The sequence below is a fragment of the Drosophila guanche genome, unplaced genomic scaffold (genome assembly GCF_900245975.1).
Source record: "Drosophila guanche unplaced genomic scaffold, DGUA_6, whole genome shotgun sequence".
NCBI lineage: Eukaryota > Metazoa > Arthropoda > Insecta > Diptera > Drosophilidae > Drosophila > Drosophila guanche.
Window position 1 is genome coordinate 5,113,366 of NW_022995751.1, and position 22,029 is coordinate 5,135,394.

At 47.4% G+C, this 22,029-nt stretch overlaps 2 protein-coding genes across 9 annotated transcripts in view; one reads left to right on the forward strand and one right to left on the reverse strand.

The window, feature by feature from the left end:
- LOC117587074 (regulating synaptic membrane exocytosis protein 2) overlaps window positions 1-1,975 on the forward strand; it is a 35,358-nt gene extending 33,383 nt beyond the window's left edge. For both annotated transcript variants that reach the window (XM_034277527.1, XM_034277526.1), the window contains exon 15: window positions 152-1,975. In XM_034277527.1, the coding sequence (XP_034133418.1) occupies window positions 152-343 (192 nt within the window). In that variant the 3' untranslated portion in view covers window positions 344-1,975. The remainder of the gene's footprint in view (window positions 1-151) is intronic.
- Window positions 1-22,029, reverse strand: part of LOC117587070 (talin-2) — a 40,913-nt gene that overhangs the window by 4,367 nt on the left and 14,517 nt on the right. For 2 of the 7 annotated variants that reach the window (XM_034277516.1, XM_034277515.1), the window contains exons 3-17: window positions 17,380-17,641; window positions 16,917-17,315; window positions 16,665-16,856; window positions 16,523-16,601; window positions 15,960-16,463; window positions 15,808-15,896; window positions 15,175-15,263; window positions 14,712-14,828; window positions 10,069-14,656; window positions 9,810-10,000; window positions 7,113-7,229; window positions 6,536-7,051; window positions 5,420-6,091; window positions 4,538-5,166; window positions 3,493-4,472 (exon numbers count right to left, since the gene is read on the reverse strand). In XM_034277516.1, coding sequence (XP_034133407.1) covers window positions 4,205-4,472; window positions 4,538-5,166; window positions 5,420-6,091; window positions 6,536-7,051; window positions 7,113-7,229; window positions 9,810-10,000; window positions 10,069-14,656; window positions 14,712-14,828; window positions 15,175-15,263; window positions 15,808-15,896; window positions 15,960-16,463; window positions 16,523-16,601; window positions 16,665-16,856; window positions 16,917-17,315; window positions 17,380-17,515 — 8,586 coding nt within the window. In that variant the 5' untranslated portion in view covers window positions 17,516-17,641 and the 3' untranslated portion in view covers window positions 3,493-4,204. Of the gene's footprint in view, window positions 1-3,492; window positions 4,473-4,537; window positions 5,167-5,419; window positions 6,092-6,535; window positions 7,052-7,112; window positions 7,230-7,511; window positions 7,986-9,809; window positions 10,001-10,068; window positions 14,657-14,711; window positions 14,829-14,903; window positions 14,930-15,174; window positions 15,264-15,807; window positions 15,897-15,959; window positions 16,464-16,522; window positions 16,602-16,664; window positions 16,857-16,916; window positions 17,316-17,379; window positions 17,642-20,762; window positions 20,909-22,029 lie in introns of those variants that run through there. The other 5 variants (XM_034277518.1, XM_034277517.1, XM_034277519.1 and 2 more) reach the window with 5 other exon arrangements.

The following is a 22,029-nucleotide window of genomic DNA, read 5'->3' on the forward strand; positions in this document are numbered from 1 at the left end:
GCAGGGAGCTGCAGCCAGCGCTTAATTTATTGGTGATGGTTACAGGCAGCGGGGAAGCACGTGCTGCCATATTTATTTTCAGTTTATTACACGACCAAATTTGTATGTAAATAAACCTGACCTGACTGACCGACCATCCGTTCCTTCACAGAGCTCGGACGTCTTTGGGCGGAACATTGTCATCATGGTGTGGCAGCGATGCGTGGGATTCGAGCACAACCAGGGGCTGGGCGGCACGGAGGTGAATCTGGACAAGGTGAACATTGGACAGCACATCAATGGCTGGTATCCGCTGTTCCCCATGCACAGCTACGGGGGCTCCGACTCGGACAACTCTCCTTGACCGAACACGCCAGCGCGTGAGACATCGAAAACAATAATTCAAATGAAATGCACGACACCAAGAGAACAAACACTCGTAACACATCAACTGAAAGCTCAATTTGTTAGCGCCTAAGTATGGATCAGCCATATAAAATATTACACAAAGAATCCACACACTCCCCTCCAAGCAGACACAATGAAATCCCCAGCAAAACCTAGAAGCAAACTGCATTATAATTATGTGTCCCCCCCTTGTAGTTGTAGTCAATGAGCTTAGCATCGGTTGGCAGTATGCAGTGGGCAGTAGGAATGGGTTTATTGGGTTATTTGGGTTATGTTAAGTGTATTCACGGTGCGAGAGCTTTGTAAGTAAGGTACACGGTAGGGTAAGGGTCAGGGCAAGCACTGTACTACTACATATATCAGACAGCACAATAATTGACAAGAGATCGACATGAGAGAATGGGAACCGAGAGTACCAGAGAGAAATAACTACAATATATATATAGGAAAGCACATACAATATTTATGCGTATATATTATATATTTTTGCTTGTTGTGTTTGTGAAAGTTTAATGAATGTTGTTTGCATTTGAATCGATAAATGAAACGGTGGGCACTGAAACAATAATATTGAAATATCTAGGCAAAGAAGACAGACAAACAGAGAGACAGAGTGAGAGTGGGTCAAAGTATGGCAGAACGTCAAGGAATAATGGGTATATCTAAGTGTTAATTAAATGTGGCGCAAATACCAAATTACAATAGCCTCCAACTATCTCCCCAGTTTAGTGTACAGCCGAAAGGTTTCAACTGATTCACACGTTGAAAATAACAAGCAAGCAACCCATCAACCAACCTAGCTATCAACTCAAGCAGAAGGAACACAAATGATATCTTTCAATTTAATGTGACAATCTTTATGGGTGTCTGGTGTGTTGTGTGTATGTGGATGTGAGTGCGACTGAAGCGTGATTAAGACGAATTTACTGTAGTCATTTTATGGTAGGGCAACATTTGTAGGGCATTGATTGCTACACAGCAGCAGCAGCAGCAGCATCAGCAGTGGTGAGGCATCCTTCTGTTCCTTCCTTCGTAACGCTAACTCTTAACTCTCTGTAACCCGTTCCACCCGATGCTTTCTCAGCTACGAACAGGACAATCTCTTGTGACGACAAAACGTGTGAAATTTACAATTTCGGAACTTGTGTATTAAATCGAATCAACGTTCAACCTTAATGACTTGGAGTTTCAAACTAAACAAATTACAAATATATACACACTTATTTATATATGAAGCTATAGCTATACACTTAAGCCGCATCCACAGAGGCGCAGGGCATTGTGAAACTTTTACTATCCCCCATCCGAAATGTTTACTGCCCTTTCGGGCAGGCGGCTCTTTTTAAACGCTAGTTATGGTAGCTAAAAGTCTTTAAACTAAACTCCTTAACTCTTAATCTGTACTCGTAAATCCGTTCTTATTGTTAGATTGTTGCTTTGAGAAAACAAGAGCAGAATAGTGCCCATTGTCTGTGGGCATAGTCATTGTTGTAGAACTTGTAAGTAGAACCTAATACTATCTACATATGTATAGCGCGTACACTTGGTAGTTGAGTTGTCGTCAAGGTAGTCAGGGTAAAAGTGAAACTAGAAGTCGTATATTCCCTTCCTTGCTTTACCGTTTAGTTTTGGGCAAATTACTCTTCACAATCTGGCTGTCGACTTACCCGAGTTGTTTTTACTATAAATGGAATAATGGGAAAACGTGGTTGGGTGACGAAGAAAACTAAAAATGGTTGTGCTATCTCAAAAAAACATATATTCTAAATGTTGAAACTATTTTTTTCGGCAAAAACAAAGACGAAGAGAAAACTGCTGCTAAAATCTACTACTTAAGTCTATTGATCTTTTCTACTATAACATACAAAACCTACTGTTACTGTTACTATTACTATTACAATTAACCCACTTATTGTACTTTTCCAAAGTGTTAGTTATGGATTTAAAAACAACGACTAGGACTTTGAACACTGTAAAAATAACACCATATCAGCGTGTAGCGTTGGAAAACGATGATTGTTTGTAGATGGGAGGATTGCGCTTTAAAAGTGCCGATTGGGGGGGGCTGCAGGGCAAGGCTTGTAAGAATACTATATACATATATAATAACTATAAATACCATATATAAATATAACCTTAACGATTTGTTAACAATTATTACCTAGCAATTACCTGCATTACACTATGTAAATCAATATATAAACCGATGTGAACTCCATAAATACCTAAATACATATATGAATATGATTATTATTATATGTATTTAATATCTGGTATTTGGTAAACTGTAGCAAAACCAAAGGAAACCCCCACATCAATGTGTGTATCCAAATGAGTTTCAATAAACAAAAAATATTTATTTGGAATCCCTTGTTTCATTTGCATTTGGGAATGGGAACTGTTGCTGCGCACGATCCTGTAAAAGATGGTAATTCTTTTAGGAAGCCAGGATTGATGAAATCGGAAGAGAAAAGGATTACGTGAAGGCATTTAATGGACAAATATTAGAAGGGCGGTATCCTTCTTTTCCTTTATACCAATCTGCATGCAAACAAGCGAGGACATTCTGCCGATGACGAGGAGACACCGAATGCCCAGAACGGACACGAAATGGCAAAGATATAGCGACTTAATTAATGACACCTATTTCCCACATTTAAACTTCGCGCCAAATAGAACATTAACATAAGCAATGCCTGACAAAAGCTCGTCGCCATAAAATGTCATATGTAGTACCAAATATTACCGATTGGCGCCACTTCTCTTTCATTTCAAAAATTCAACGGTGGCGCCCTCATCTTGTCGGCGGGAATTTTTCGAACTAATCAAATTTAGTTCCATCAGTGGCCGTCAAAGTAGGTCTAAAACGGCGGCGCCACTGTGCTTGGATCGACCGATTCGCAAAATTAACAAAATATATGTTGCATACTTTTAATGTTAAACCATACCATACTTTTGGGGATATACAAAATAAATTGTGCACTTTTAATGATAGCCCATAGCATACTTTTGGGGATATACACATTTAGTACAACAAACACCTTCAGGTACTCAATGTACCTCAATACCCCTCTACCCAACAAAAATAAAGGACAGCATGGTTGATTTTGTTAAAATAATGATTTTTTATTTTATTAATTTACAAAAAATACACAATTAAAATATGCCACTGCATACACGCGACTCGCACATGTACGTATATACAAGGGGGAAATCAAACAAATATGATTACAACGAATTGAATAGAATACACAACTGCAAGAACACAGAAAGTGGTTTACATACATCTTTCAGGGCAACATATTGTATCTCTAGTGCTCCATTGGAGAGGTGGAGAACCCAGGAGGTTTTTCTTACGTTAGACAGTAAAGTAAAATCATGTTTAGTGCACAGTAATAAATTGCATTGAAATAACAACAAAGTGAAGAACAGGATCAAAATTGTAAAGATTACGATTAAAGGTTAGATGTGAATTCGTTTTGGACAAATTTTGCTTGCATTATCGTATATGTATGTTGGCAATTAATTGGCAGATAAACACGCAGACAACAGGATGCACGAAATTATAGAATCGAATAGTCGAATAGCGATAGTTAGGTGTTAATATTAGGCCGATTATATGGTATGGGTAGATAGTGTATAGATGTAGTTTTGCTATTGGCTAAATACAATTAATATTACATTATTCCTATTAGTATGTATATGTGGGTGTAAATGTTAAAAGCACAATTGGCAAACATCGACGTGGCGCCAGGCGAGTAAACATTTACTTAAGCAACTACTAGAACACGGTGCGGCCCCAGGCACTGCTGGGCACTCATTCCAATCGAAAACTGTGCTTCTCCGTCTTCGTTTCAGAGCGGGATTCCGTTGTTGTGGTGAAAGACTTTCGCTCCATAACGCGCTGCGTCATCGAAGTGAGCCGCTCCGAGCCCTGATCGACAATGCTAAGCTTACCGCCATCTGTGTTGAGTGTCATCTGGGAGAAGCTCGATTCCAGGGGCTTCACCAGCGCCTGCTGTTGTTGTTCACTGCTGCTGGTGTTGTTGCTGTTCGCTGACTTGTCGAAGTTGCGCGTCTCGTATCTAAAAGTAAAGTATAAACCAGTATTAGTATCAGGCATAAGAAGTTACCATTTTTAGGACCCTACCTTGACGTGTAACCTTCGTAGCTTTGACCGGGATAGCCATTTCCTCCCGTTAGCTGTACCACGCCGCCCTGGCCAAAGGTCTTGTCATGCAGGTCCTGCACGCATGCCTCCAGATTGCGGTTCACTTGCGGTTTCTGTGGCACAGCCGGTGGAGTAGGACCAGATGGAGCAGCAGTGGAGGAGGATGAGTTTTGCGTTTTAGTGCTGGACGATTCAAAGCTTTGCTGGTAGTTGGCATTAGTGGGTGTGGTGAGACCGCCGCCAATGGGTGCAGATGTTAGGCCATTGCTGCCGCCAGGACTGCCCGGGTAGGGGCGTGGCACTGCATTGGCTGTTAGCTTGGGATTAGGGCGGAAACTGTGACCCGAGGTGGCGGTTTGCATGTTAGAAATGGTCGTCGACAGCGGCGGCGGTGGTGGTGGAAAGTCTCCAATGTGATCGTGATCGTCCATTCCTGGATAGTTGGCAGGCGGCGGAGACACGGCTCCTGGATGATGGAAGTGCTGCGGCTGTGGACTGGCATAGTTGTAGTGATGCTTCTGCTGACTGCTGCTGCCGCCGCCGCCCGAGAAGTAGCTCGGGGAACTGGGCAGCTCCCCAGACGCATAGTAGCCGCTGCGACCCAGAGTCTGTTAAGGTTAGGGGTTAAAGGAAAGAGAGAAAGAGAAATACGGTTGGTTAGACTGGTTAAATGTTAGATTATCATCGACCAATTAGGGGCCCACACCAACTACTTCTAATCAAAAACTAAACAACTAAACAATTTGTGCCTTAATTTCGTCATCAATCTCAATGCCAATCTCTATCCCTGGTGCAGCAGTCATCAATGAACTAAAAACAAATTCTAACAAGGTTGTGGGGTAAAGGAAACGTTTCTCATACATTGTTCTGGCTCTTGTTGAGCGTTCCGTAGGCGTACTCCGTGTCACTCTCGTCGGTGGTGAAGCCTTGGGGGTTCTTGGCGTAGCGCTGAGCCTGTCGGACGTGCTTCAGTCGCTGGCGCGCCTCTTCCAGTTCCTTTTCCTTGCGCAGCACGGCAGAGCGGGCGTTGATCTCCTGCGCCATGCCATCCACCATCGAGGTGTTGATCTTCAGCGAGTGCTCCTCCTCCGCCTCCAGGCCCTGTTGGGCGGCATGCACCAGATTGTCAGTGGACTTGATGACGGCATTGCCAGCCGCCTGCAGACGACGTCCGGCCTCCGAATTGGGATTCGACTTGACCTTGCAGGCAATTAGCAGCTGGGCCGTCGAGGCAGCCACCTGCTTGGCCGTGGAAATGAGCATCTCCTCGGTGCCCACACCACGCACCAGGTTCTGTGCAGCCTCCACCAAACTATGTGTGGCAGCGGCCACGAGACGAGCGGCCGAGATGAGACCCTCAGACCACTGGCCATCGTCGGAGCTGGTGAGGGGACGGCGTGCCACCTTGCCCTGGTCAATCAGCTCACGCTGTGCGGCATTTGCAGCACGCACCAGGGCTGCGGACGCTGCCATAATGCCCTTGGCAGCCTCCAGGATCATCTCATCGAACTTCATGTTCTCATCCAGCTCGATCTGTGTGGGGAAAGGGAAGGAAAAATTAATGTAAAGTGGCTCCATAAAGAACAGTAAGTAAGGTTGGTTATACATATATAACATATATAACATATATAACACCATTAAATTTTAATTGTGCAGGGGTTTAGTTCAGGCCTTGGCTTGGGTGTTTAGTAGATTTCCGGGTATCACAGTAATAATATGTTTGATTCCTGGGTGAACTCTTGAATGTAACAACCAAGAATATCAAACATATCTCACTGGAATTCCCAATTAGTTCGTTTGGTTGATTGGTTGGTGAGCGGATGAGAGTTAAGAGTTACATTTTGGGATATTTCAAGCACCGCTTAAACACTAAAATGAGTTTCGATCGTTAGTTTTTGTTTCACATTCACCGTACATTAGCATTAACATTATTATATTTATAACTAGGTTTCCATTAAGAAAGAACTTTGAACCCACCTTAACATCTGCCTGTCGTCTGGGTCTCAGCGAGGCCAACTTCTTGGCCGCAGCATCGATGGAGGCAGCGGCACCCAACAGCTCGTTCTCGGCTATAACTGTGGGATCTTCGGGATCGATCCAGTCGGAGCCCTTCAGCAGCCTGGCCATGGCCACCAGATCCGTCACACACTTGGCCACGCGACGCGACAAGTGCATGCGATCATCGGCACTACAGTTGTGCAGAATGCCATTCAGCAGATCCCTGTAGGACTCGCCCACGGATGTGCCCGCCTCGAGCGTGCGTACACGCAGCTCCTCCGTTTCGGCACAGTTCCAGGCCACGGAGCGGCACACAATTAGCATGTCAGAGATGGCACGACGTCCCAGATTGGCTGCGGACACAATGTCCGCCTGCAGATTGGAGGCACCAGCAGCCACAGCCTTGGCAGTGGCGGCCGTCACATTCATCGTCACACGAATCAAATCCTCGGGTGTCACCTGGGTGCTGCCCACTGGCGGGGGTGCCTGCATAGCCTGAAGGGACAATAAGAGAATGAGTTTCGGTTTTATATAATCTCTGTGGGAAAACACTTACGCGTATCTCCTGGGAAATGGCTTCGACGGTTGCCTCCATGGCACGTGTGCCGCGCGTGTGCTCATCCTCCACAGCCTTGACTGTCTTCAGCAGCGATGAAACATTCAGCACCATAACCTGATTGCGTTTCGAGTGTAAGTTCGAGTGTTTTCGAGTTGAGTGGGAAGGAGCAGAGTAGAAATGTTTATGATTAATGTTTTTGGTTAATAAATAAGTGGGGGATAAAGAGAGAGAAAGAGATAGTACTTTTACTTATAGATATGACAGGACTATGAGCTACTCTCTAACAATCATCTACTAAAGTACTACAATATATCTACTAGAATGGCTTTGGCTTTGGCACTAATACAAATCAATAGAAATACAAATTAAAATATACGAGTAATACATATGTTTAAATGATGTTCCAATTGTTTTATTATAATTCGAATAAGAAGTAAAAATTGTTAAACATTTGATTAAGGCAAATGGGAACTTTTAGGCGTTAGCTAGGGCCAGGGGCAGCCAATTCCACACCCTTATGTACCACTTTCTGGTATTGCCTTTAATGGCGCAACTGTACTTTTTTTTCCCTGCCTGACACCCAAAAGTTCTCTTACAATTTGAAATGAGTTTCTCATGTGTGAAAATTATGTTTCATTTGTGCATTGGATTAATGATTAATGTAGATAGAATTTCGTTCGATTTCCCGAGTTTACAGATGCCGCAACCCCCCGCCCCTGCTCTCTAAATGAACTCCATGGCTGACTGCTGCTGCTGTTGTTGGGGCTGATGCTGTCGTTGATGTTGGGGGGGTCGCAGGTCGCATGTGGATGGGTTAGTGTCTGAATGACCCGTGGGGACAGCGGCTGACTGGCAAACATCTTGAAGCGTCTGCTCGTTGTGCGTGATTGTTTGGACATGTACAGATGTATAGCATATAACGAGTATATGGATATGGATGGACGATTTTTGGTTTGTTTTCGATATCGATTTGATGGCAGATTTTATTGTTTGCATATTTTTCCACAGCGAGCGCAGCGCATGAAGAGAAGGAGGAGCGTGTGGAGCGTTTTTGAATTCGATTTGCATTTACATTTGCATTTTTGTACAGTTCATGAGAGATTTTTGTTTGGTTTTGGTTTTTGTTTGTTGTAGGGAAAAAAGAAGAGCAGAGACGTCGAAGGCACAACGAATTAGCAAAATGAAACAAAATACAACGATTTATGGATGTTTGGTTTTGTACAAGGTGTGGTGGCAAATGTGTGGGAGGAGACTGGCTGGTGGGTGTACAGGAAAGGGTGGGTGACATGGGTTTTGTGGGGGTAGTTGGATTGGGTTTGGGTTTGGGTTTGGGTTGGTGGTTGAGAGAGCGCCGCGTATCCATGCAGAAGAGCCGGTAGCAAAGAGCACAGAGCAGAGCAGAGGAGGGTTGCAAGTGTTAGAGCCAAGGGTAAGAAACTAGGGTTTCTGCCTCATTCTGTGGTTAGGGCAGGAACGCAATGCGTTTGTATGTGTTCATTTGTGTGTGTTAAACATTTATAACAAATTAATAACATTCAAGAAAACAACGACAAAGAGCAGCAAAGACTTTAGCCCTGGAAACTAAGTAGTTGAAATCGAGCCAGGCTGACCATCCTAGGGTTAAGTGTGAAAGGGCAGAGAGCAGCAGCAGCAGCAAAATTAAGAGAAGGCAGAAGGCAGAAAACAACTGCAGCAGCCACAGATCTCCTTATGTGTGCCGTTCTTTTCTGGTCACTGACAGCAGCAGCAGCAACAACAAGAGAATCCGTTTTTAGAAATAATATAACAAATACGATGTGTACACACTTATTTATGCTGTGGGTGGGATTATTTAAGGGGTTGCTTGGTGGTGAGGGAGCAAAGAGCAGCAGAGCGGTATTTAATCTATTAAGTATGATCTTTTTTGTATGGTATACAGAGAGATATGAGTGCCAAAGCCATTTTGATGTTGAAATATTCAATATGCCACAAAACAACATTTATGTATGCGTTTTTTGTTTAAAGTTAATTAAATTAAATTAAAGATGGTTCTTTTTTTATATAGATAACAGTTAACACTTCACACGTTGTATGCATATTTAGTGTCTGGCATTGTTTGACTGCATTCTGATAAGTTTCTGTTAACCTTTCTGTTAGCTACAGGGGTAAAATGATTTCCTAAGAGTATTACCGCTACAAAAAAATATTTATCCAGTGTTTTCTTGTTCTAAATTAGGTAGAAAACATTCACAAACAGTCAAATTCACAAAAACCTTCACAATTTTCTTATAAGAAAATATATATAAACAGGTCCAAAAAGAATAATTATCATCATATTGGAAAACGCTCTGAGCGCTCTTTTGAAATATTTATGGTAGCAATGTAAATTCTTCTCTCATAAAATAATGTAATAAACACTCCCAGCAGTGCTTACACACTCTATAGATAGTATTTCCCTCACTAACAGTGTGACCCCTTCACCCAAAAGTAACAGAAACACAAACCATAACCTCATTTCGAGTGTGAGTGGGTGTGTGGAGGGAAGTAAGAAACGAGTACCAAAAGAAAGTACATACTAAAATAAATATACTTAAAGCCACAACAACGAAAGCTTTTTAGCAAGAGATTAAAATAGAGACTACGGTAATAAGAGTAAGAGAGAGTCGAAGAGAGAGACGGGGAAAAGATAGTACAGAAAAGGTTGGATGGACTTACCCTAGCGCTCTCCTTGAGATCCTGCATGGATGGATCACTGATGGACTTGCCCGACGCCAATTTTGTGCAGTTGATCAAATCTCCAAGAGCAGAGGCCACATCTTTGACGGCATTGATGACCATTACCTGGGAATCGGGCTGGGAAGAGCCCAGAGAGCAGGCGCCACGCTTCACGGCCTCCGCCAGTTGGGCTGCAACGGACAGAAAATACTTCTGGTCAGTGGAAATTTCTATAGGAGGCTTGGTAGCTGAAACTCACTTATGGTAGACACAGCATTCTGTGCAGCACTGGCCAGCTGATCCTGACTGCCAGCTGCGCCTGTGACCAACACTTTGGTGTCCTCGACGAGAGCCTTAGCCGTCTGCAGGATGTGCTCGCGATGATCGGCAAAGCTGCCATCGCCCTCCGAGTGCAGGGTGCCAGCTGTGGCAAACATAATCGTCGTGTCCAGATCCCCGATGATGCCCGAAACGGTGTGCGCCGCATTGATGCAGGCCTGAGTGCCGCGGGAGCCAGCCTGTAGAGCGGCCAGCACCTGGGCCACCTTCTCCGAGACCTCGCGGGCATTGCGTGCAATGTCCTTTTGGGCACCCACATCGTTCGGGCGGGCTCCGCCTGCGGATGACTGAATCATGGAGGTGACAGAGCGTCCCAGATCGATGACAGTGGTGCGAATGCGCATGCCCACGTCCTGCGAGCTGGTTGTGGTGCTCGCTCCCACCGAGTCTTGTGTGAGCTGCTGGTAGTGCTGGGTCATATCGATGGCCAGCTGTGGCAGGGCCGCCGGCTCCACGCTGCTCTTGGCATTCATCTCGTTGGCCAGGCTGGCGATCTCCTTGGCCCGTGCCACCATACGTGTCTGGTAGTCGACAAAGGTGTCCGAGTACGAGGCATTCAGCAGTGACTGCCGCTTGTCGGTGAGGCGCGTAATCGATCGATTGATCTGCTCCATGAGGCCCGTGACAATGCCAGTCTCTGCGTTAATTTTCTCCACGGTCTGCTGCAGCTCCTGGATGGCCTCCCGTGTGCCATCGATGGCCTCGTCCAACCGCGGATGGGCATGCGTGGCTCGGGGATTGCCCGCCGAGTCCTTGGCCGACTGCACAAGTGTGATGGCACTCTCCACAACGGAGCGTGTCTGGTTGATGAGGGACATCTGCTGCTGGCTGTGCACAATGTGGGTGCAGGCACCGATGGCTCCATTCACCATGGGCACCACATACCGCGAGATCTCACCGACGGCATGGCCCAGCTGCTCGGCATTATTCTTGCCGGCCACTCGAATGGGTTCCAGTTTGTCCACCAGTTCGGCGGCAGAGTTCAGGGTCTGGCCGCTGAATCCGTGCAGATTGTTATCCCGTCGCTGGCTCAAGCCTTGGGCATTGACGGCCAGCGCACAGCTGTCCAGCTCGCGGGTGCACGTGCCCAGAGTATGGAGTACCTGTTCGCACTGCGCCTGTCCGGGCGCCTTGTCCCTGATGTTGTCCACCAGCCGCTTCACCGACTCGGACACGGGTGTCGAGTGCATGGAGAGCTGCTGCCACACGGGAGGATTATCCGGGGAGAGGGCCAGCGATTTGGCTGCCTTGACCATCTCCACAACGCCATCGATGACACCGCGTCCCGCCTGGATGACGGGCTCTTGCGCCTTCCTGCCCTCCGCCGAGATCTTGGCTGGAATCGATATAAACTCCGGACTGGAGGCATACTGACGCACAGCCTTGACAGCCTCCAGCAGAGGCTCAACCAAACGTTCGCGGCTGCCGCCCTGCGGCTGCTCCTCAATGGCCTTGATGGCCTGCACCAGATCCGAGGTGGCTGTGGCCACCTGCTTGGCCAGCACAATGAACTCGTTCTTGGCCACCGGATTGGAGGTGTTCATCGATGCCTGCCTGCAGATGGAGCACAGGTAGCTGGTGTGCTTGGCAATCACCGTCAGAGCGGAGATCATCTGCGGCTTCGACGATTGCTGGCTGCTCACTATGTCGCAGTGTTGGCGGATGCCCTGATAGGCCCACGTCAGCTGTGCCTGATCAATGATGCCCGGCCGTCCGGCCACGCTTGAGGGATGCGACACTCCAATCAAATACGCCGCCTGGGAGGAGCTCTCGATGAGACCCTGAATGGAGTCGTTTACGTTGTTCACCGACTGACTGAACTCCACGTGCTGTGATTGCTTGGCATTGTTAATCATCTCGGAGATGGCGTAGCCGAGATTCCTCGACTTGCCCGTCGCCTGCTCCACGCAGTCAAAGTATCCCTGCTCGTTGATGGGCTCGTGTGGGTAGTCCAGCATCCTGCGTAGCGCCTCAATGTTCCTCATTGCATTGTCGCACTCCTTCTGGCCGGGCGCAGACTGTATGCTAGCATCCACCAGCTGATTGATGCTCTCGGTGACGCCACGGGCAGCGGCATGCAACAGATTCTTGGCATTCGGCTGGCCGGGATCGGCGGCAATTGACTTGGCCGTGGACAGCAGCGAGCACGACTGGGTGGACACATGCCGCAGACACTCGATGATCTGCGAGCGCACCGAATCCTCCTGCGTCTGGCCGGCCATTTCCATGCTGACGGACAGCAGATCCCGATAGTTGGCCGCAAAGTTCTGGCTCGTCTCGGCCAGCAGGGCTGGCGAGTTATACGAGACCACAATCTGTCCGCCGGAGCTGCTCAGATGCTCCGCCACTTGCTTCAGTTCTGATTGGAGGGTGGCATAGGGTCGTCCCGAGGGTGGGAATTCGCTCATCGACAGAATCTCGCTGAGATCGCTCACATTCCTCAGCGCCACATCCACCTCACGCTGTCCGGGAATGCAGTCCACGGTGGCGGACAGTGCTCCAGTTACATCTCGTCCCGCTTGGGTCAGAGCCTGCGGATCGGATATGCCCTGAAGCGTGCGCTGTGCCTGCTCAATGAGTCGCGTTGAGCTGGTGACCACATCGTCCGCACAATCAATGATTGCCGGGTTCTGTGTGGTGGCCGCCACTCCGTGCACGCTCTTGGTGAAGTCTCCCAGTGCAAGGGCCGTGTCCCTGCCCGCTGCTCCTGCATAACTGCGCTGATTCTGCAGCACTGAGGACAACAGTTGGCTGAGGGCGATGCCGACATTCTTGGCTGACTTGCGCAGCTCATCGGCTGTGTTCTCCACCGTCTCTCCGGGCAGGGGACGCAGCTGGCCGGCGAGTGCCGCCTGACGTGTATCGTCGAGGACATCGTGCAACTTCCTGACTGCCTCCAGCGCTGACTCCAGCTCCTGTCCGCCGCACGCATCCCGTGCCCGCTGTGCCACCGAATGCAGCTCCGACACACTTTGACCCAAATGGAGGGCACTCTTCGAGAGCTGCGTGGCCGAGGGTATGTCCGTGACGGTGGGCTGCAGGGCGCGCGATGACTTGGACACCTGTAGGGCTGGCTCGATAAATTGTTCAGCTGCCTCGATGAGATTCAGCTGGGCATGCGGCTCGTCGGGCTGTGCTCGCGTTGTTTTCAGCGAAGTCACAAGCCTGGGAATGGTGTCCGCCACTCGCTTGCAGTCCTGCAGCAACGACTCCTTGGTCTGATGGTCCTGGCTGTGCTGCACTGCATTCTGGGCCGCCGAAATGCATTGGGTGGCTGCTGTGGCCGCCTGTTTGGAGCAGTACTCTAGCCGCTGGATGAGTCCCCGCTTCATGGCCGGCGTATTCGCCGCCGACGTGGTGATCTCACGCAGCTCTTCGGCGGCACGGCGCAGGGCGTTCTGGTTGTCCGTATCGTGGGGATTAGAGGAGCACAGGCGTGCCGCCTCCACCAACTTAGCGGTGGCATCGGCCAGCTGTTTGGCAGCGGACAGCAGGCGACGCTGCATGTCCATGTCCTCCTGCTGCTCCGCCTCGCCTTTGATGCTCTGAATCAGTTGAGCTGTCGTCTGTCCGAGGGTGCGGGCATGGCGCACCATCTCCTGTGGATCGTGAGTGGACACGAGGATGTCGGTGCCGATGATAACGTTTTCGACGGGACTCAGCTCGGTGCTGGTGCGGCTGGCATTCTCGCGGGAGCTCAGTTTCACGTGCTCCAGCATGTCGGTGAGGCTCTTGGAGACGTCTCTGGCCGCAGCCAGAAGGTCGGCCTTCAGCTTCGGGTCGTTGCTGGCCTCGTTGCATACCTCGCAAAGGGAGTTGACGGCACGAGCCACGTTCCTGGCTGCAGCTTCGAGTTGTTCACGACACGCGGCGTTATGCAGAGTGGGAGCCACAACTTTCGCACAGGCCACAAGTTGGCTAGTGGCGAGGGCGCACTGGCTGGCCGCTCCGATGACACGGTTACGCGCCTGCTCATCCTCACAGCTGGCCGCTATGTTCTTGGCCCGCAGGACGAGGGCGGCCGTGGTGTTAGCCACTGCCTTGGCCAGGGCCAGGAGCATGTCATGCAGGTCCCGATTCTCGGGCACCTCCTCCTCGGCAATGCTGCTGAGGACATGCGTGGTGGCCTCGCCCACACGGCTGGCCGCATTGATCAGATTCTGTGGCGGCTCCTTGCTCTCCGGTTCGGCTGCCTTCAGTAGATCGCTGAAGGCGTTGCACAGATTGCGTGCTGCCTCCAGCAGCTGATCACCGTTGGTGTCGTTCTCCATGAGGGCGGCAATCAGACGCACCTCTCGCGTCACCTGCGGTATGGTTTGGGCTATTTGCGAAACCGAAGCGGAGATGGCTTCAGTGTCCACTTCGTCTGGCTGCGAGGCGGTGATGATCTGTGCAGTGGCTGCACTCATTGTGGCCACATGGCTGCTGACCGCCTGCTTGGAGGTGTCCAACGTATTCTCGCGCCATTCAATGGAGCGCAGATCATTGCCCAGCTCCTGGATGGGTGCCTGCAAGGGGAGAAATGCATAAGAAAGGGATTTCCATTTGGATTTTATTCCTCACCTTTGTGCGCAGCTCTTCGTCGGCTCGTATCAAGACATCCTGGCCAGCGGATATGTAGCCCAGCAGTGCCCTTTGTGGCTCCGTTAGATTCACAGAACTAATACGAACTTCCTTAGTCTAGAGAGGGAAATCGAAATCGAAGAGGATCGATTAGTAACTGAGCAGCAAGAAGACTCCCACAAGATGCCATACTTTGTGAAACTTTGGATCGCCACTTTCTTTGAGATTCAGAGATTTTTGCAGCATGTCAGAGAAATGTTGAATGTTTAATGTTATTTTTATTCATTTATGGGATGATTAGGATTAGGCCTTGTTTATGGAGATTTTGTTTATGTTTGTATCGTATTATGTGCAGTGGCAACTCAAGAGAAAATCGCATGAAATCAAAAGCTGAGTAACTGACGAGTGCGTGAATGGGTGAGTGGGTGGATAGGGAATGGGGCACAGGGTAACTCCTACTTACCGTTGGTGGCTGGTGGGCATGGTTCACCTGGCCAACGAAGGCGCCATACTGTACAGTCTGCACCTCGTTTTGCGTGAATGAACGCTCGCCTATAAATTGAATCGTTTGGGGGGATTCCGGGTGGGTGGTACAAAAAAAATTACAAATTAAAATTTAGCATACACAAAAGAAAGGCAAATAAAAACAAGCAAGTCGATAAATATGCGCAATAAACTATTAATTATTTCTGATGTAATTAACGTTGATTGTCTGGTATTTTTAGGGAATTTAATTTAATTTTTAGCTATTTAACATTGAAATTTGCCTGAAAAAACGACTGATTAACAAAAAATATTCTGTTTTAGAAGTTTTGTTTGCTAATATTCCTAACCTTTAAGATCCGAGAATCTATTAGAATATTTTAGTGGGAAACCCTTGAAAATTATATTTTTACTACTTTTTACTTTAATATTTTCTGATTTTAGCATCTAATTACAACACTCTTGGCAATTACTCTAACAAATTAATCAAAAAGTCTAACTCTGAATAGTCTTAATATCAGATCGGATTATACAGACATCAACAACATTCAAATCATAAAAAGCTAAAGCTTAAGCGCGAGTGCAAAGTCAAGCAGAGGTCAAGAGCACTTACCGTCATATGGACGCATAATGCCCGGATGGGCTAAGCTTTCAACATTGAGCTGCTCCACGCGATTCGTTTCGTGTTGCAAGAAGGTGGCCCTAGAAAAAGTAGAACCACATTTAGATACAACGATCTCTCAGACATACAATCAAAAATCCTACTTTGATGGTGCCACAGACTCCTCCACCATGGTGGAGCCCTCATCACCCTCAATGCCAAAGTGATCCTTGGTCTGTTTTTTCTTCAGGATAATGTCAATGTAGCCGGCAATCAGTTGGACAATTTGCTCGGCCTCCGTGGTCTGCACGGAGTAATATTGATTGGCATAATCGCCAAAGTCCAGGGTGAACGTGTTTGGCGAAGCGCCCCAGCGACGGACTGTGGTGAGGGGCCACGAGATGAGAATCTCCTTGGTGCGCTCATCCAGCCGCAGCACCGAGTCCTTGGTGACGCCCAGCAGGCGGGGCACCAGCTTGTTCTTGCCGTTCATCTTCTCCTTGACCAGAAAGAAGGTCGTGCCGTAGGTGGGCAGCTCTCGGGCGGTCTTGGTGTACAGGACTTTGGCATCGATTTCGGAGATGTCCGAATGCTTTTTATGCTCCATAAACACTTTCTTTTCGATGCCCTTCACACGCACATACGACTGAGGCAGAAAGTCCTTTAAGCTATGAGGTTAAATAAGGATTTAATGGATGGTTCTTCAATGACCAAATGATTAACGTACTCTAGGAATCCGGGCTTGTGCTTGGCCTCGTTATGTGGTCCAAATTGTATGTGCACTTGGATGCCAGCGAATTCGCAAGCTAAGGAAAGGACAATGGACATTAAAAATGGTTCTTTGGTCAGCCATGGAGCTATAGACTTACCCTTATCTTGCGTGACTGGATGCGTGCCATCTAGAATGGCATCTCTGGCCTGCACATAGAGAAGATTCAGCTGAACGGGATCCCGCGAATCAATGTTCTGATCGGAGAAGAAGAACCGACGACGCAGCAAAACCGTTTCGGCTTCATCAATGCCCTGCTCACGCAAGGTGCGGCTGACATCCACCCAGTTCACTGTAAGGGAAAATCAATCATATAAATATCAACTGCGGTAGATGCTAGGGGGAGACTCACTCTCATCATCCGTTTTGAGCTTCTTGCGGAGACTCTCCATTTTGGAATCGCGATCCTTTTCCATAATCTTGCGCTTGAGGGTTAACGTCCCGAACTTGTTGTCCGGCAGATTCTCATTCTGCGCCTCATTGTCCTCGCGCACCAGTCCGTACTCCTCGTGATTGGTAATCCCAATCTTGGTGCAGATCACGACCATCAGCTGCGACACCGGCTGGGAGTCGTCCACGAGGATGGTCTTCACGGCTCCATCCAGCATGCGAACGCGCAGGGTGCGCAGCTTGCGGCGGTACTCCAGAGTGTCCTGGTTGTGCAGGATGTAGTAGCCAAGGGTGCGACCCGCTTCCAGCCACACTCCCTGCTGGTTCTGCTCGTCCGAAATGAACAGGCCATATTCGCTGGCTGTAAAAACAAAAGGATTTCCATATTTAGTAGGGGAAAGGCTTAGGGATGCTCTGCCGCTTACGTTGTCCTTGCACTGCCTCGGCAAACTTATCACGGATGATCTTGCAGGCATCGAAGACTGTGGTATTTGGTTGGAATTGGATCGTCTTGGTCACACGACCTCCTTCCAGCTGTATGCGCAGCGATAGTGTGGACATTTTTCTGGCGACTTCTTCCTCGCCTTCGTTCTTCTCCTTCTGTATGTTCTCCTCTTTCTACCACTCGTCGTCGTCGTCTCTTTCTTAGGCTTAGTTTGTTTTGGGATGTGGAAAATGCAAAAGGCACTGCACAAAAAGAGGCGAGAAGGGAGGAAAAGAGCATTAGAATTATGTTAAGTGACACACAAAAAATAAAACAGAAAATCAGTGAAAGACGAAAGGGGAAATCGGAAACCAGAGAATCAGAAGAAAAGCCCAAAAATAAAACCAGAAACCGAAACCACCCCCAAAGGCAACAAAGAGATACGCTGGCAGGCGGGGGGCAGTGGCCGCGTTCCTGATGAGGCGACACTGGCAGGCAAGGGCTGTGCTCTATGCTGTGTGTTTCGCCGGATGAGGGCACTGGCAGCCACCACCCAAAAACGCAGACGACCGATAAAATTGCTGATGAAAATCTTCTGGCCAAACACACACACACAAAGTCGCTCTCACAAAGAGAGAGAGAGAGGCAGTGACAGTGGCAGCAAAAGGGAGGAACACACACAGGACACTTATGTTTGCCAAATCAAAGCCTCAGTCGCAGGCCTATTGTGAAGTGTAGTTCTGCAGCTGGTGGTGGGGGGGAAGCCTAGGGTTAGGCCATTGTAACCCCACCCCAATCCGGCACTGACTACGCCACTGTCCTCTAGCCGCTCTCCGCTCTTCTCTTTTTTTTGCTGCCTTCTTGTCATTATGCCCAAACGCCAACGCCGCTGCCGACGTTTGTCGCTTTTGGTGTTTTTTTTTTTTTTTTTTTGAACCAAGTTTGCCTCATTGTACATTTTCCTTCTTCCTCTCTTTCCATCCCTTCTTGTACACCAATTGCCGTAATTGATTTTCTGTCGACCGCTTTTCGATCCTGCTGCTGCCGCTGCCGCCGCTGCTGCTGCTTCTGCTGCTCTCAAACTGTGTCACTCTTTGGGATGGTTTTTTTCACTGCTTCTCTTTTCCTTATTCTTATGCGAAATAATCAATAATTTACACAAATGTTTTTTTGCTTGTTTTCTTCGCTTTGTTTTTGCCCACAGAGAAGGAAATTCGTGTTCCGGAAGCACTTGAAATATCCGGCAGATGCCAAACACACGCACATATGAAGAGGACACACAGAGACGACACTCATAGACACACACACACAGGCACAGACACTGGGACATTTACTTTTTACAACAGGACAGGACGACGCCTGTTCCATATGGCGGCTGCTGCTTGCTTAGCTTTCCGGGGGCGGAGTAGTTGTAGCTGTAGTTGTAGCTGCTGCTGCTGCGAAGAGATGGACTGCTTGCCACAAAATGTGGCACGTAACTGAATCATCATCTAGCCTCTGCCACGCGATGGACCAGTCGCCCAACCAGGGGTATGGGATTGGGATGCAGTGCTGTGCTGTGTGTAACGGCGACGTCAGCATCCCGTTAAGCGTTAACCGTATTTACTGTCTGTCTCGTGGGGTGGAGTGTGGTTCTAGTCGCAGAGAAGCAGAGAAAGAGCGGGAGAGAGCACAACGCCTGCGCAGTGCTTTCCAGAGCGTAAGTAAGAGTAAGAGAGCCAAAGCTGCCTGAAAGGCTGCAAAAGTCACCCTCTCTTCCATGCCAAGTGGAGAGTTATCTCTTACGTTCTCTCCACCCTTTCTCTCCAACGGTCTGATTGTATGTAGACTTTAGTGCGCCTGAGCGGCGCCACCCGGCAAAGTGGACAAAGTTCTGCGCAGTCTAAACGGACTGCGGGCAAGGTGGGTGGTAGGCACAAAGGGGAGGCGAAGCTGTAAGCCACTGCGTAATCTGATCCGCCGGAGGCTACGGAGCTGCACTGCGCGACACGACGACAGGTTTTAGGGGAAGGTTTGTGAGCAGGACTTGACGCTGGACGCGTGATGGCAAGGAATATTAATAGATGCTGGAAAATGTATTCTGCTAAGCACCGAATGGAACAAATTTTCCATTAATTGACTTGACTTTCAGCTATATTTTATTTACACTGTGCTCTGAAAGGGGTTTGCGAATGCCGACAAAAAAGAAAATAACAGGAAATCAGGAGGAAATAAGTAGAACCCAAATGCACATTACATTCACAATTTCATTTCACTTCTCTACTCAGCGGATAGCGTAATCCGATACTTTGAGCCCATGAATTCAATAAACGGCATGTCCTGGCATGCACCCATGGTAAACTACTAACAAAACATCATCGTTCAGAGAAAAAGCAGTAGGAAAACTGTCACTGTGACAGTCAGGAAAATGGATGCACGACAATTATGTGGACTTTGCCTGGATGGATTTCACTGAGAGCTCAAAGGCAAACAATCAGAAAACACAAAAAGGAATACATCACTCAATGGCACAAAAGATCTTTTCAAGAAATATAGAGAGTAGCACTTTGCCTCCGCAGTTTTTCTTGATTCCACCCCAAGCAGCAAACCGAAATAATAGATGGCTAATAAAACATAATAACAAACAAGAAAGTATTCGTTAATTTTAGTGCAAGCTCTGGCACAACTCAGCAAATTTTCCCCGCGGCTCACACGAATTTTCACAGTGGGCGCCACAGTGTGCCACAGAGTCCGCCTCCTACTACTACTCCTCCCTTCTACTTAGCCGCAGCTGGGCCCCCAACCGACAGCACATCCAAATGCAAATGGTACCCCCCTACCATGCCAGGAAACTCACGAGGTGGAGTCGGAGGTGGAGTCGATGCGGAGCCACTAATTGGCAGCCACTTTCCACCCAGAAGTCACACTGTGCTGCTAATGGATGTAATTTACTGCCAGCTACGTTTTTCTTACGATATCCCACTAATTAATTAGATGTGGGGGCATGCATCCAAAGTAAAATTGTTCATGCCTCCCGGTCTAGCGAAGTCGATGGAAATTGCAGATTTCTGCTAAAGTTTTTGATTCAAATTCAAGGGATCGATTCGATCGTCGAAAGCAGTGATACTAGCCAACACCTAATAAAAATACTTTTTTCATTTCCATGCCCGAGAAGCCAATACAGGGTTGTGTTATCCCGAGACTGGGACCGAGAATTCAACAACAAAATGACATGCCTCTGCTTAAGATGGTACTATTTATAGGGACTATAGTATAGTATTTTGGAGAGATACAAAATTAAACCAGGAAACTGGAAGTATCCAAATCATAAATAATTCCTATCTCAAATCCACTAAAATCTTCATCTTTCTTCTATATTCTACATCTTCAGTAATCTTTACTTACTTCTTGTACATCGTGTACAACTCATCGTGCTTTATGGTTAGTTTGTGTTGACAAAATCGTTCTCCTCCGTTCGTTTCGTATTTGGAAAACGTTAAGGCACAGATCTTAGTGTTAGTTAAGGTTAAGGGCTTAACTCTTATATAAAAGGCACGCACAGGCGTTAGGTGTATTTTTGTTTGTGTTGTATGTTGTATGTTTTATGTTTTTTGTGTGTGTTTTAAGTGTTTTTTTTTTGTTTGGTGTTAAAAGATCTCATGCGATCCGAAAGGCGTAACGGTGTGGTGTTAATTTTGTAGATTTTTGTAGGGGTTCGGGGAGATTTTAAAAATCGTTGACTGCGACGGCAGTTCTGACGGCCGACGACAGAGTCCTGCGACTCCTACGGGGGCACGAGCTGCTCGACGAGCTGAGGCACGTTTGTGGTGTTATTTGGAAACGGAGCGGCGGCACGGAGGAGCGCGTCCTCTCCCGTTTTTTGTACAAGAAATTGTACGGAACCGAAAACTGAATATAATTTTTAAAAGTACTCAACACAAAGTATATAAATGGCAAAAACTGCTAACAATTTTGGGGCGGGGATCTCTTCAGCATTTCTTTTTAACAAATAACGTTTAAAATTTACTTTTCTAAAAGGCTTCAATTTCGTGGTGTATATCGTGTATATAATAATAGATTTGTGTGTGTGTCTGTGTGTTTTTTGTATACATCTTTAAAAACGTGTAAGATTTTATAACAAATTTTGTTCTTTTTTTTTGTGTTTTGTGTGTTATTTTATCTGTTTTCTAAGGCAAATTAGTGGCAGAGTTGTTAGGTTTTTGTTTTGGGCCTATGGCTCACTTAGGGTCTATTCTATAAATAAGTAAAGTATCTCTCTCGGTTCAAAGGCACTCGACGACAAACAACGACAACGTATAATTATTATTTAATTTAATATATTTAAGGCACGATCCTATGACGAGTAAAAACAAGCAACCGCAACGGTACAAAAAGGCACTTGTCCGCTGGTGAGCAAAAACTTAACGAATTTAACAAATCAGATCAGATCCAGGCACTAAACGGTTTAAAAAACGCGCAACTTTAACTTTGATTTGAAGTCTGTGAAGTGTGCAGTCGGCAGTCTGCTGTATGCTTTGACTGTGACTGTGCCGTGGCAGTTTCGTTTGGCAGAGTGTGGCATGTGCTGCCCGATCAGCGGCTAGGCCTAGAATGATGTGCTATGCCGGCGACACATCGTGAGCTTCTGATGCAAACATCATTCATTCCACAA